This window comes from Leuresthes tenuis, unplaced genomic scaffold (genome assembly GCF_036924035.1).
Source record: "Leuresthes tenuis unplaced genomic scaffold, fLeuTen1.0.hap1 SCAF_12, whole genome shotgun sequence".
Classification (NCBI taxonomy): domain Eukaryota; kingdom Metazoa; phylum Chordata; class Actinopteri; order Atheriniformes; family Atherinopsidae; genus Leuresthes; species Leuresthes tenuis.
Window position 1 is genome coordinate 17,876,609 of NW_027325366.1, and position 15,410 is coordinate 17,892,018.

Below are 15,410 nucleotides of genomic sequence, written 5' to 3' on the forward strand. Positions count from 1 at the left end.
GTGTACTTTAATATGACGCTTAATAAAAGATTTGGAGAGACTGGGTAAAACCATTCGTGTCAAGTGAAATACCTCAAGAGCGACTACAATATGTCTGACCTGATTTCATGGACCACCTGCCCCCTCCCTTCTCGACATAAACAGACTTCTGTACCCTTAAAAAAATTAAAAACATAATATCCTGGAGCACACACACGTGACAACCCCATTGACCGTGCTGTTGGACTGAACACAGTGTGGGAGCGGGCTGCCTCTGAGTCTCACCTCTCTGAGAAGTGGTACAGTCCCGTTAGACGCAGCCAGAGTCCGATTTGCAGCAGCCTCAGTTATAGCGGACAACGACATGAATAACCTGCGGATAAACTGCCCTTCACTATAAAAACGCACAATATAATGAACTTTTATCGGCTGGCCATTTTACTGGGAGCATCAGGTGAGTTTGATTTCCTTCGCAAAAATGCTAGAAATGTGTTGCCTTCGCGGTAACAGCGCAACAGGTTGAGCCCGTGTAAACTTCAGCTTATCCCAGACCGGCTGAGGTCTCAGAGCCAAAGCAAAGTGGTTCTTTTTGTTTCATATTTCGCCTTCATGCAGTCGGATGGAACAGATCTCTCTTTTCTGATCGTGGTTGGACATCTTTTTACTATTCTGTGAGACATTAGGGATTTGTGGGACAACCCAAGTCGTCCTTGAGCGGTTTATGGTCTTGTACTGAATAAGGTGTGGACTGTATTCTGTCGCTTTATTAAGCCTATCAATTTTCCTGATGGCTGCAAGCTTTTGGAGCACAGAGTTTTGATGCTGTGGCACTTTAGCTGTTGGGTAATATAACTGATGCCCTATTTTAGTAGTAAAGTAAAACTGCCAAAACATTGAGGGTTTCAGCTTCTCAAATGATGTGCTGCAGTTGCAATTGTAAACTGAATTTAGTCAAATATAAAAAGGGATTAATAAAGGGAAGACACAACAGGCGTTTGTTTCTTTACATTTACATGTAGGTACAAGTGCACGCCAGGTCCAAAGAGGGCTGGAAATAAAGACGTGGTTGTGTTCACAAGCAAGAAACTCTTGATAATAAGATACTCTTCTCACTTGTTGTCGATTTCTTAAAGGTTTTGGGCAATTGCTGAGAAGATTCCGTTATCAATACGGAGACTATATTAAGACTTATCACCTTTGTTGGAATAATGAGTCAATGTGAAGGAATGTACTGCAGGGTAAAGGCAGGAAATGTGACAGCTTTGGAGAGGAAAAGCCTGACCGTGTTCAGGAAACGCTCCAGCAGCAGAGCTGTGACCTGGAATACTTCATACTGTTCCAAAGGCTAACCTAATCCTGAAAGGAGGCCTGAAGTGCGAGTGCAGGTGGCGAGGATGAGTCTGCACCCCGGTCATTACCCTACAGTGAGTCACGGTAAACAGTAGTTAACAGGTGTGTTCATGAGGCCTCCTGCGGTCTCTCTGTTCCTCTCAGCAAACCTCCTGACACCTCAAACTGAAGGCATTCGATGCAGCTGACGGAGTAACGGTTTGGTTTAAATCTGTAGCGGTTAATTGGTCTGTTCACATCCAGCTGAACAAGGCCGGACCCTCCCATTGGTTGAGGGTCTGTGACTTCCTCCCCCTCTCAGCTCCTCAAGTGGGACAGGAGGGGTGGGGGGCAAACAATGGCCTACTCCATGAAAAAAAGAAAACAAAAGGAAGACTGCAACTCCTCTGTGGCAGGAATTCAGGATCTCTGTCCTCCTGTTTGCCGTGGACGTAAAGACGTCCGGTTGAAGTGTATCAGAGGAAGATGTAATCTGATGATGCACGACTGGCTGGACTGCTTTCAAATCAGAAAGGCTAAGGTCAGCAATGATTAACGTGGTAGTTTGAACAATTACTTAGCAGGAAAAGAAAAACGCTAATTTTGCTTTGTTCGAAAGCCAAGAAAACCATCAAATTTTAACATTTGAGAAGCTGGAACAGCAGAACATCTTCGACATTTTTCTCAAAGGATCGACCTGTATGCCATTTGATTTGAGCCACTTTTTTCCCAGCCTCTGAAATATTTTTCAACTGTTCCTCTTAAGAGTTTTGGTCTCCATCTCCCCTGGATTCAGTTTTTTTTTTCTATTTTCCCAGAATCTAAGCATTGAATCGATTTATCGTTAAAAAAAAAAGAAAAGTGATAATTAGATATGGTCATAATTGTGGCCTGGGAACGAGCAGACTTGATCTTAAATCAGAAGGGAAACTAGGCAAATTGTCCCTTTTAGATAAGTGTGTTAAACACAGGGTGTGTGCTCCTCTTACTGCTCCTAAGGAGAGGCAGGCTGGTGGACTTGCTTTTGTTTTGATTTCCTGTCTTCAGGGAAATATTTAGAGTGAGTTCCTGCCCCACCTAGAGCTAATATGACTAACAGAAATTACCCATGAGCGTCTGTATCTTTCTCCCTGTGTGATGACGACCCCCCTGCAGGCCTCCCCAGCCCCCCACGCACAGTGGAATTTAACCTACTGACCTCAGCACCGAACAGCAGAGGAGCACCCCACACACCTAATCTCTGTTCCTGCCATCGCTCCTTTTTTGATATGATGCAAATTACAGTTTTTCATCATGAATCGTCCACAGAGATCAAGAAAAGGCACGGCCAATTCTGCAGTAATAAAGTTGTAATTTACATCCTCAGGGTGCTTTCGTGTACACTCAGTTGCTGGCTAGGTACACTCAGCCTTGTGATCTTCGTTTCTTGCTGTCTATGTCGCTAAGGGCAGCCTAAATGTTGAAATAACCCATTATCATTCATCAAAAACAACACTTAATGCCTCCAAAATGAAGAAGACTTTGCTTTTAAATGCTTGAAATGTGCGTTTTAGGTCAGGTGTACCTAAAACTACGACAGCTGTGTTCAAATCCTTGACTTCCGTGAAGTGAAGTGTGTGTGTTCAGGTGGCTGAGATGAATGCATGATAAGCTAAATGTGGTTCTGGTTCCAACTACTGGGATGATTCATCTAAAAATATTTCAGTTGTTTAGAGCAACAATTTACTGATTCTTCTGTCAGATGAGTGAGTCATTTGTCAATTGTTCTGGTCATTATTCTTATAATTGAAGTCATTAAAGTCATTTTCAAATGTACAGGTTTCAGCTTCTACAATGTAAAATACGTTTTTTTTTAATTAAAAAATAAATCACGCCGGGCATTTTTCACACACTTATATTTTGAGGAAGTGTTGGATAATAAAAGTTAAAGTCTGAGTTTTATTTGTATAATCTTGATCTTTGAAAGCTATTAAAGGTCCATTGTGTAAAAGTGATGGTGATCTATTGGCAGAAATGATCATTAGAAATTCATTTATGTACAATTGTTGAAAATAGAAATAATTTGGTTTGCATTTTCTTGAAATAAGCTTATTTGTATCCAAAGATTGACAAATGTCACCCCCCATGTTGCTATAGTGTCACAGAAGGGACAAACCAAACAATAGATGGGTTTCCATCCAATGGAAAACAAATCTTAAGTGATCTTTTCCAAAGCCGTAGAAAAGATATATCAATCAGGCACATTTCCTTTAACCGCTCTGAAGCTGTGGTGGACATCCACTTTTGGAAAACGGAGAGGTCTTTTTTAGAAATGACCTTAATCTCTGGAAATATCTGGGAATTATATAATATCTGGGAAGACGCCGGTCGGTCATGTGAGTCTTTTGCTTGCCAGGTCAGACACAATCACATCGATGTTTCTACTCTCAAACGTCTCAGGGCGAGTGCAAAAACATTTTTGGACATTAGTGGAAATCTTTTATGGATTTTTATTGTCTCTGTTCACTTTTTCTGTTTGACGTTTTCTAATTGCAAATTTTAAAAGAGCAATGAAAACACAACTGCTTGTTCTGACGTGGGCCGTACATCTTTATGCATTTTGGTTGCAGTTTGTGCTGCTCGATTGTATCCTACACATTGGACCTTTACCTACAGCTTTCAGATAAGTAATGAAATAATATGTGCACTTTACATGTGAATTATAGAAAAACTCAAAACAAATGCAAGTGAAATGCAGGTACCTTAATAATTGTATTTAAGTATTTAAAAGGGCTTTTCAATCTGGTGATTATCTTGTGTGAGGCTTTCTTTGAAGAAGTATCTGTGGAAAAGCACTTATTGTCATACTCTTTCTCTTTTTGTTTGCATGCTTCAGTCTGTGTGTGTGATGGTGTCCATGTCGCAGTACGGGAGAAGCAGCGGTTTGCGATGCTCTTCCAGTCTGTGGTCCTCCCATGTCAGTACCAAACGGCCTCCATCCAGACTCCGGTGGTGCAGTGGTGGTACAAGTCCTACTGTCGAGACCGCACCCGTGATTCCTTCACCTTGCCAGAGACTCTGGGCATCAAGGGCTCCGAGCTTGGAGCCTCAGCCCACCTGGAATGCTCCGACAGCAGCCGCACGGTTCGGGTTGTGGCCTCAGCGCAGGGGGCCTCCTTGACGCTGGCTGAACATTACAAAGGAAGAGACATCACCATCATAAACAGTAACGTTACCAGTCTTTTTTGCGCCATTAAAAAAAACAACCTATGAATAAGGAGTTGCTGCACAGATGAATCAGAGCTGACTGTGCTTTCTCAAAATAAATCCCTATTGTTGTAGCTTCACAATAAAAAAAGGAACCGCAGTCACATAATCACAACCCCCTCCTCTAGTTTCTATTCATGTGTAATGCCGGGCCTTATCAGGAATAAACACAGGTTTTCGAACAACAGCAGTGTTCAGTAGGCATCTATAGATGCAGCACTTAAACGCTCACCTGCTTTGTGAATTCTTGACATTGTGATACAAATCACATATAAATGTAATAATAGTTTGTTGTCTCCGTGCAGAAGCTGACCTACGTATCGGTGAGCTGCAGTGGGGCGACAGTGGAGTGTACTTCTGTAAAGTTGTTATTGCTGACGATCTGGAGGGGAAGAATGAGGCTCAGCTGGAGTTACTGGTGCTTGGTATGGATACACTTTATTTCTGCTAAAGTAGCAACACGAAAGCTCAAGCAACCTGACTTCTTTGTCTATTTTTTTTTATATGTTATATATTTTTTTATATATATATATTTTTGTTTGCATGTTGAGTTCTGTAAAGCTCAACATGCATTGAGTGTACTGATTGTAAAGTGGTCCTCATTGGGCTGCATTCCCAAGTGTCTATACAGCAGCTCCCATGGAAACAGCCAAAATAATGTTTGCCTCTTTATATGGTCTTGATCCTCCATGACAGACCCCCATTGTTTAGCCAGTCGTGAACTTTGAAGGGCTGATGTGCACTCGGCTGGACTGGGAAATTTTAAGTCTGTGAGGCTGTACAGCAGGAGCCTGAAGGACTGCATGGGATTATATCTTCAGCAGCACAACAGTGCAAGTTTCTGTGTGTTATATTTGGTCACTGGGGAGTGTTTGCTGCTGGTTAATGATTGTATAAATCTTTGAAATCTACATTCACTGCTTTAAGTCAGAGAATTATGACATACTGTGAACTTGATGTCCTTTCAGTGAGAGATATTGTGAAGACAGCTGTCAAAAGCGCTTGTGAAACTGTTACCATGGAAATATGACTTTTCAGACGAGACAGGAGAACATTAAAGAAATGTGCAAAGGGTCAGGACCAGACTAAAGTCTCGCGCCAGTGTTATCTCAAAATGTATTTTCTGACCTGATGTTCCTTCAAACAGCTCATCTCGACTGCACTAATCTGATTATTACCAGATCACAGGGGAGAGGATGAAATACCAAGACTGGTTGAGTTTAAGACACAACGAGACCTTTTAGGTTTTCTTCATTGTAGCTAAGTAGCTGCAATTACAAAGTATACAAAACTTATTGTCTGCCAGATTTGCTGCAATATTTTGAGATGGACTTCAAAATGCAAATTTACAGTTTAGCATTTTGGAAAATGTTCTTACGTGCTGATAGTATGATGTAGAAACAGTTCTTATGTATTTATAACAGCTACTCATCAAGTCATAGCTAGCAGAGTTAGCTTAGCTTAGCATTAGCTAACATGTTGGCTTTTTATTGCTTAAAAAAATCTAAGTTTAAACTCAACTTTTAATAGTTTCTCAAAAACAATATGACATTTTTTAAAATGGATTAAACAAACAAACTGCTAAATGTGTAGAGGTGTAAGGAACACAAGAGAACAAAACTAGACACAACGGGAAGCTAGACAGTCTGGTAAGCAATGTAGAAAAATTTATATTTAAACACAGTTGAGGGCAGTTTGAATAATAAACATGGAGCAGGTGAGACAGAAAAACAAATACCAGAGACCACTGGTGACTGTAAAACAATTAGAATCTATGTAAACCTTGATCACAAACAGATTTCAACAAAAATCTTGACCCTTCCCTTAAAAAAAAATTTATATGTATTTTCTAATCAAAGTATTCCTCTTAGTTATAACTCAGGGTGTTCTTTTGCTTATCATCCTCTCAACCTTTTAATCTCCTGAGCAACTGCTTAGTAGTGCTATAGTGATACTTTAATCACTATATCCAATGAAAAATCTGAGGGTAAGCCTGACTGAGTAATCTCTGCCGCTGCCCGTTTAGGTATTTAGACATTAGAGGTTTGATATCCAGTCAAATTTTCAATATTTTTAGATTCTTTTGCCTATCGCTCTCACTCCCTTCCCCCCCCCCCTTTTTTTTTCTTGCAAAATGTCCTCCTATAGTGCTCTATTACTCACTCCTCAACCTTCCACGCGCTCCCTCCCTCTCAGGTTACTGAGTGTTACGGATGGTATGTAGACAGTAAATGAGTGTGCAAGGCCAAGGCAGCAAGATTACTGTTTTTTTCCTCTTAATGCTAACAGCTTACTCAGCTCATTCTCGTGTGACAGTGGTATTTAGTCAGACGAATCAGACACTCACTGCTCATTATTGTAATAACAGTCTTTTCAAATCTCATAATTAATACATGCAAGGGAAAAACACCTGCAGTTGTGTCTCAGCCTCTGTGGGACAGTATTCTAATTAATGTCAATGTTTTTGACCTCTTTATGTTGCATATAGTGCACAAAAGGCACATTGTTTCGATACAACCCAACTTGTGTGACCTTTTTTGGTTTGTTGCCATGCTAAATTGTTGTCCTGGAAATTGCTCTGTGCCCTAGTTTCCGAAAGCCCCTGTTTGCCGCGTTGCCCTTCCTCTACTGGCAGATCTTACTTGTGTGTCCATGTAAAAAGCGTACAATAGCACATGCATTAATTCATGTACAGTTTTAATAGTAGCAGAGAGGCACTTTCTGTGTGAACACTGAGACATTACGTGGCTGAGATTTTGCAAATGTTACCGAAAGGAAAATTTAGTTTGGCAGTTTAAACTCTTTATCTTTATGTTCACATTTATGAGTCAGCATATTTGAAGAAGTTTTTTATGACTATGTTTTATTTACAAGAACTCCACAGCATATGTCATAAGAGTTGTTTAGCTGCGTGAGATTCTAACGTCAGCATGCGATGTCTACTGTGTGACCATATATGAGTCAAATCTTTAAATTTGTATCATGGTCACCCTCTTAGCTTAGCCTGTTTGCGCTCTATAATCTACACATTGATGAAGTGTGTGGTGTATAACCGTTACAGTTGCAGACATGAATCTTCCACAGCCCGTATCATATTTCTTGATGGGCCCGAGCTTGTGCCAGTCCATCCAGTGCTAGCTAAGGTATCGACTGGACAAGTGAAAATGTGCTCCTCATGATGGCACAAGATGAAAAGTCAGTTTGACTCCAAATTTAGTGGAATCCATCCTCTAAGGGTCATTAATCTGTGTACCACAAGTCATGAGAATCCAAGAAACGGTTGTTGAAATATTTCAGTCTGTGTGCCACGCAAATTCTTCCTTGTGATGCAAGCTTGGCCAAAAACAATTATTGGGATTTTGTTTACTCAGACAGGTGTACTTGCTTGGACAATAACTGGTATGTTAAAGGGATCATTTGTATTCTTTGAGGTGGAGTTGCTCGTGCTACTTATGCATAGTCTGAAAATGACCTACAGCAGGTTACAGTCAGCATCCCTGTGGTTTGGAGAAGCAGTACTACTGGCACAGATTCAAAGCAATGCACTAATGTTAGTGATGTCAGCAGCAGAACACGGTCAGGTTCAGAAAAAGTGAACATCCCTCAGCTGAAAAGATGTTTAAATAAGATGTTTCACAGCTTTAATTTGCTGCCAAACAGCTCAATCGGACGTGGAACTACAAATGTTAATATTGTTCTTGTAAAAGCAACCAGCGACTCCTTTTACTCTCTAAAGATGGGAGTTGCTCTATTCCTTGCCCAATCCACTGGCTTGATTGTATTATTGCGTGATTTAGTTTTTTGTAAATGTCAGCAACGTTTGTGTTTTGCGCGGTAAAACTTTTCCTTGTTTTAACGTGCTTGTATTTTTGCCTTTTCGCCCACATTTGACAAACGACTGTCTGCTAAAATCTGACGATGGATAAGTAGTCATGCAACTCCATTTTAAAAGAAACACAACTCTCTCTTTAATGCTGTGTTACTCTTTGATAAGTGTTTGCTCATGCTGATTGCTTAAGAACTAAGTTCTTGCAATTCCTCAAATAGTGCATGATCATTAATCATCCACTCTGCTACCAAATTAGCTAATTTGCCTGAACTTTTGGCCTCTGCTTCCTGCTTCCTCTGCCGGCCTTCACCTGTGCTCTCCCTCTCTCTGCAGGTAGGACAGGTGAGCAGAGCGATCTACTACCTGAGTTTGATGTGGAGATTATGCCAGGTACGGCCTCTCAGCTGCACTTTCTTCTCCTTGCCCAGCATTTTTCCGCATCTCTATTGCCTCCTAATGTTTCATTTTCACTGACCGATCAAAACTCTCTTTGAATAACAATTGAGCGCTGAACTTTCATTTAATGCTTGTTACCGTCAGAATGAGGGCAAATCTGCTTTACCCTGTGCACGATTTAAATTCCTCTGAAGCATGTGTGGACTTTAAAAATGGTTTTGTGTGGATTTCGCTTCTCGGCACACCCTGAGGAAGTGTGTTGTTAGCATCTGGATGCTTTTAAGATGTGATGATGGATAAGAATCACTCAAAATTCCCTTGAGATCCCCCGTTTTAGAGCTCTGCTGTCTCTGCATGCGTCGGCGGTCAGAATCATCTGCACTGGCTTTGAAGGAAAACAGCAGTTCTTTACAACCCTGGTGTAGTTTTACCCAACATTCCTTTCAGATATGACAACATAGCACTTGGCAAAGAAAATGCAATCTGAAGGCACAAAGAAGTTATGACAAGACCACTTTGTTCAGCATCTGGATATGGTTAAAAATGTGTTGAATATTTGAAAACAGTAGCTATCGTAGCCATGGGAGGCCATGTTGGCCACTGAGGGTTAAAAACTAAAACAAAATCTTTGTAAAACCTGCACCTTTATCTCTTTAATTAATTTGGGCTTATTTGGGGCCTGTGTGAAAACCTGCTTGTGTTTTTGACCTGGTCTGACTCAGTGTTTTATTATTTCAAATTATTATTGATTTAATTATCAGTACGAATGATCACCATCTAATGAAAATAGAGCCCAAATTCTTCTGACCTCCTCTGTCTTTTCGAAGATATGTTTTTTTTTTTTTTTTTCCAATCTTTAGAGGTGATTTAGCAGTATATTTAGTCATTTGATGTACTTATCTGCGTGTGTATGTCTTTGTAAATCAGAGTGGGTGTTTGTGGGATCTGTAGTCCTGGGCAGCGTCTTGTTCCTGCTCTTGTTGGGCATCTGCTGGTGCCAGTGTTGCCCTCACTCCTGCTGCTGCTACGTCCGCTGCTGCTGCTGTCCCGACACCTGCTGCTGCCCACGGCACTGTGAGTAACACAAGCAACCATGTGACTTTCGTTCCTGTGTGTATTTCTTCAGTACGAACAATTTGTACTGTTGTTAACTTGCAGTGTATGAGGCAGGAAAGATGGCAAAGAACCGACAGCCGCCTCAGGTTCCCGTGTATCCTTATTACATTCCTGGCGTACCCACTGTGGTCCCACTTGCACCTTCGTCCCATCTGGACCCAAAGATCGCCTCGATTCCCTCATTGGAGAATAACCTGGCTGGAGGTGAGTGAACAGCTGTTATTTGGTCTCCTCCTACTCCTGAAGGAGCAGTTTTTACACAAAGACCAGTAACAGCCTACACTGACTTGACTAACCCTCATTTCATTTCTCATCCTTGAGTCTGTCTCTCTGTCTCAAATCTCTGTGAATTTACACGTTGTATCATTTTTTTTCATGACCATACATCACACTCTCAGGTGTGTCATTGCATGTTTTTGTCTTCGTGTGTGCCTACGTGTGTATGGGTGTGTGTGTGTGTGTCCGTGTCCACAGTGCGCAGTGGTTACAGACTGGCATCCAATCCAGACCAGGACTCAATGAAAGTTCTATACTACATTGAAAAGGAGCTGGCTCAGTTACCATCAAACAAGATGGCTGGACTCAAACGTAAGCCTGCACAGATTTAGGCCAGTTTCTGTGATGTGTGGCAGCGCGTATGTGTTTGTGTATGTGTCTCTTTTATGTGCATCGTTTGTGGGTATTTACTAGTGCTAGCTTCCATCTAATCCTAACATTCGTCTCATAACATCTAACTGGGTAAGGCTGGTTTGTAGAATCTGTGTTTTTGTGCTCTTGACAGTCAGTGGTACTTTACAACATTTGGAAACAATAAGAGTTTAATTTTATTTTATTTTAGGGCTTTGGTATAAATTGAGGGGTACCCCCCCCCCCCCATGTGACCGATCTTTGTTAATTTGTTTCATTTGAATTATGACAATGACTTCAAAGTCTTCGTGTATGTGTCATTTTTTGGTTTATAATGAGAAGGATCAAGTGTTTGCTCAAATATGTTGAAGAAAATGAACTACTTCAAATAGGCAGACAGGTTTTTGTTTATTTTGAGACTGTATGAGGTCAAAATTTTGTAATTCATGTAATTCTACTCACCAAACATATAATCATAACTCTTGATTATAGGACTTCCCAGTGGACTAATCATGCTCAATCGATTGTCCCGAAGTAGTTAAAGATTAGAACTGGAAATATTTTCGCAGTGAAAAAAACGCAGAATTTTTTTAATACTTCCCTGGTATGTGTGTGCTGTTCGGACCCACACACTGTTGCCCTTGGTAAAGATGTTCACCTTTAAAAAAAAAAAAAAAGCTGAGATATTTTCTTACTCGGCAGGGAATTGAAACAGGAGGAAATAGTGCACGTCGTAGGCGAGTATTTCAGAATCCACAGCAGCAGGATGGTGTATAAGACATTGACTCAAAAAACACTCCCAGTGTCCAGGTTTATTTTAATAATAAACACAGACTTAAATCTGGGTTGAGATAGTTTGTGAGGACAAGAGACATTTTGCCTCTCTTGTTTGGTCAGTTTAAATCCTTTAAACATCTTTCCAGCAGACTTCATCCTTTATGTTTTCTGTGTTTGACTTAAGTTATCCTGTAGATTGTGTCAGAACACAAATGTGTGAACTCTTGACCGTGTTTTTCCAGTAAATGTGATATCATAAACCGCACATCCATGCTGCCATGTGTCTGTCACAGCCAGCAGCTTGTCAGAGCTGAGCTCCCTTCATGATGGAGGGACCACAGATTTCAGGCACACCTATCAGACGGTCCAGATGAAGGCGCTCCCGCCCATCGCAGACCATGACGACCAGCTGAGAATAGCTCTTCCAGCACCGAGTCGAAGACCCAGACGAGACAGAGGCAACCACTCAGATGATGAACTGGACCGCAGGTGGATGTTTTAGTCAGGGAAAGTTGACCAAGTAGCATTTCCGTCCTTGGTAGCTATATCCACTTTCATATGTTTTCTTATGTGCTCTTCCTGCTGCATCACAGGTGGGATCCCCGATCTGAGCACCTGCAGAGAAAAACATTGAGTAGAAGAGGGCGCACCGGCTCCCTGGACGAGCTTGAGGAATTTGCTCAGTCTTACAACAATCGCGGTCGCCGGGCTGAGCCTTCAGAGCGGCCCTATGAGCGAGGTCACAGCCCTCCCAGGCGTTTCTACCAAGATGAAGATGATCGTTGGGGCCGCCGCAGCCCTTCACCTTTACCACAGAAAAGAAGGGACACGTGGGACAGTGACCGCCCCTCTCGACCTCCCCAAAGCAGAAGCTACGATGACGACTTCCTCAACAGAGTGCTGGAGAGAAAGGCGAGGGGGCGTGGAGGGGACAGGGGTGCTGGGAGGGTGGACGAGGACAGTGACACTCCCTCTAAAGGCAGCTCCAGAGGAAAAGGCAGTGATAGTTACTACAGTCGGTCGCCTAGCAACCGTCCAGATGAGGAGGACCCTTTGCCTCCATATTCAGAGCGGGAAGCAGAGCGGTACCGCAGGGCTGACCTGACCACAGACCGGTACCGCACAGCAGATCATCCCAGGTCAGAGAGATACAGGACCGCTGAGCCCACAAGGCCCTTCTCTTACAACCGCCCCCACCAGGCAATGTCCCAGACATTACAAGGGGCCAGAGAGGAGCGGGACAGGAGCCGAAACCTGGTGAGTTACTTGTAGCAGGAACAAGGACTTCCTTCCTCCTCTGCTCTTCAGGAAAAGAGCCTCTATATCCTGTAAACATCTGCAGGATAAGTCTGATAACAGCATATATTTTTCTTATTGTCAACAGAAAAAAGTCAACAAATGATTGTTTAGTCAAAGCTCAGAAATGTCAGTCCGTGAAAGAGACTCAAAACAGCCAAAAATAAATTAGCATAAAGAGCTGTAAAGGAAAGAGACGTAATGATCATTAGGAGGGAAAAAAAGATATACAAGATGTGATACAACACCGTCTGAAAACAACACAAAACAATGATAAGGAAAAAGATAATAAGCATAAAGACAGGACAGATGTCTACAAAATAATGTAGAATGACAAGGAAGAGACAAAAGAACAACTAAGACATACAAATTGACCAAAATATGAGACAAAACAACAAAAATTAGATACAAACTGCCCCAAACGTGATATAAATCAAACACAATCAGACAGAGGACGACTACAAAGAGACCAAAAATGTCCAAAATGTGACACTAAACCATCAAATTTGTATCCAGTTGACCGAAAAGAGGTGCGCTTTCGTTCCCATAGGCTCATTTTATATTCCATCCACGATAATGTGTCCCGGTGACCTACATGAGTCTGCTGTCTGAGTCTGGTTGGGGTTTTTGTTGCCAGTCTTTCCCCCTTCATTCACCTCTCTTTTACTGTCCTTCACGTCATTGTTGTGACTCTGCAGCTTGAGTGCTCTGGTTCTGTATCAGATGACAAGTGTTTATATAAAATTATGGAAATGGGGTTCTTTTCAGCCAGAGATGATGGAGACCAAAAACAGAGCAAAAAAGAGTGACTTGAATCCATCAAGATGCCACAGAAATGACGAAAAATTAAACTGAATGTTGATCTCAAGTTAGCAATAAGTGTAAAAAAGCAGCTCAGCCTGTGGAGTTTATTCTGCTGCCCCCAAGTGGATAAAAACATAAATTCATATTTAAATCATTTCAGCTTCAGTCAGAAAAGGTGAGTTTTGGCTCTTATATGAGATTAGTTGACAATAAGAAAAATTAAATTAGATTAACTCTGTCCTTCTAAAGATGTCTTACAGTATTGTGTTCTTAATGTTTTTGTCTCTTTAGACTTGCGTCACAGGTCGGTCTTAAAACTGTCTCATTGTGTTAGTTTATGAATGACTTAGTGTAAATAATGGTAGCATTTTTGCATGCATCTACAATGAAAAAAAGCTATTTCTTGATCTGTAAAATCTGGCCTCTCTTTTCAAGGCTACAGTAATGCAAATCTTTTCTGGCTTATTAAAGATTCAAAACCCTTTCTCCTTCTGGAACCAGAGTCGCGCACACCGGCCCAGCACCTGCATGACTTCTGTGACTTCATCTAAATCTCAGGCAAGGACTAACCCAGCATGAGCGTCTCTAACATGTGGCTCTCGGTATATTTCCCTAACAGAGCACTGCACCGAGCAGGGACTCTCTCGTAGTGTGACAAAGCTCCCCGACCTCCACCTGCACGGTGCCGCCGGTCTGTTCATTAACGCAGGAGACACTAACTTGTTCCGCTGTCGGCTGCATGAAGTCTGAAGCTCATCTCACTGACATAACCTCGCAGAGAAAAAAACAGCAATAGTGGATGGGAAATCCTGAAAAACTAATGTGCACAGACGTCGTTTCTGTAGGTGCAGGACAGCTTGTGGATTCTACCTGTGTGAGAATGATATTCGTGTATTTCTAGATGTGTATTTCACAGCTTGCATGTATGTGTGTGTTTTATTTTTCGAATTTGTGGACCTGAACTTACACCAGTGCCAAGATCCTGTTGTTTTTTTATATTGTTATTATTATTATTATTATTATTTGCCAATTTCAGAATAGTCTGGTGTGTAATTAAAGGGGAATTCCGGTATTTTTAAGCCTAGACCTTATTTCTGGCATGAAATACGTTTATCTCACCGAGAACAGTTTGGCGAAAGTCGGCGTCCTTCAGAAGATATTTAGATAACTCGCAATCCATATAACGGCGTGAACGGGACAAAAACGATGCAGCCTCTGAATAAGGCATTATATGTCTTTATTTCACCAATACTTTAAGATGAATAAATGAACGAACGCGTACTATAGCTCTGTTAGCACATAGCTACTGAACGTCCGTCTTACTCAAAGTCGTCGTTCACGTTGTCAAAATTTGATAGATATCCTGCCATGTTGCAAAAAACTAGCAGTAGCAAACTCTGTGTGAAGTTAGCCGACTGTCACAGAGCAAGGAGTAAATACACTGTGCTCCAGGGGGACGTGTGGATGAAGTGGTCCCAGTAGAGTGCCTGTGTAGAAATCTCTCCGTTAGCTCTCCTATAGCCGCAAGTAGCCACATAACAGCACCAGTGAGCTAACAGAGCAATAGTACACGTTCGTTCATTCATTCATCTTAAAGTATTGGTGAAATAAAGACAGATAATGCCTTATTAAAGGCTGCATCGTTTTTGCCCGTTCACTCTGTTATATGGATTGCGAGTTTTCTAAATAGCTTCCGAAGGACGCTTTCACTTTCGGTGAGTAGATAAACGTATTTCACGCCAGAACTAAGGTCTAAGTTTAAAAAATACCGGAGTTCCCCTTTAAGCAGCCTCCAGTCTTCATACTTCTGCCTCAGTGCTCTGAAACTCAGGTTTACTGTGTATTTTTGCATTCATCTGTTAATTGTGTGGCTGTATGTCAGTACTGCACTTGGAATTTGTTCTGCAGTTATTGCACTGCTTAGATACTTTTTTTAAATAAAAGAAAAACTCTTTTTGAGTGTTGACTCTTTTACATGAATGCAGGATGTAACAGATGTAACATCGAGAGC

At 41.6% G+C, this 15,410-nt stretch overlaps 1 protein-coding gene across 4 annotated transcripts; it reads left to right on the forward strand.

Moving 5' to 3' along the window:
• The first annotated feature begins 242 nt into the window (after positions 1 to 242).
• LOC140319165 (immunoglobulin-like domain-containing receptor 2) lies at positions 243 to 15,353 on the forward strand. 4 transcript variants are annotated; one of them, XM_072396756.1, is made up of 10 exons: positions 243 to 433; positions 4,184 to 4,513; positions 4,860 to 4,979; positions 8,717 to 8,773; positions 9,707 to 9,853; positions 9,938 to 10,099; positions 10,370 to 10,483; positions 11,593 to 11,788; positions 11,893 to 12,556; positions 13,871 to 15,353. In XM_072396756.1, exons 1-10 carry the CDS (start codon positions 394 to 396, stop codon positions 13,976 to 13,978), a joined length of 1,938 nt encoding a protein of 645 aa, XP_072252857.1. In that variant the 5' UTR covers positions 243 to 393; the 3' UTR covers positions 13,979 to 15,353. The 4 variants fall into 4 exon arrangements, with proteins under 4 accessions (XP_072252857.1, XP_072252859.1, XP_072252860.1 ...); XM_072396758.1 differs by having other exon boundaries at positions 14,019 to 15,353; XM_072396759.1 differs by lacking the exon at positions 10,370 to 10,483.
• The last annotated feature ends 57 nt before the right edge of the window (positions 15,354 to 15,410 follow it).

Excerpts from the sequence above, each read along its gene's own strand:
- LOC140319165 (XM_072396756.1), top strand. The coding sequence starts at position 394 with ATGAACTTTTATCGGCTGGCCATTTTACTGGGAGCATCAG. Across the intron at positions 10,484-11,592 it reads CAAGATGGCTGGACTCAAAC|CCAGCAGCTTGTCAGAGCTG; the intron begins GTAAGCCTGCAC and ends TGTCTGTCACAG. Across the intron at positions 12,557-13,870 it reads GGGACAGGAGCCGAAACCTG|ATTCAAAACCCTTTCTCCTT; the intron begins GTGAGTTACTTG and ends GGCTTATTAAAG.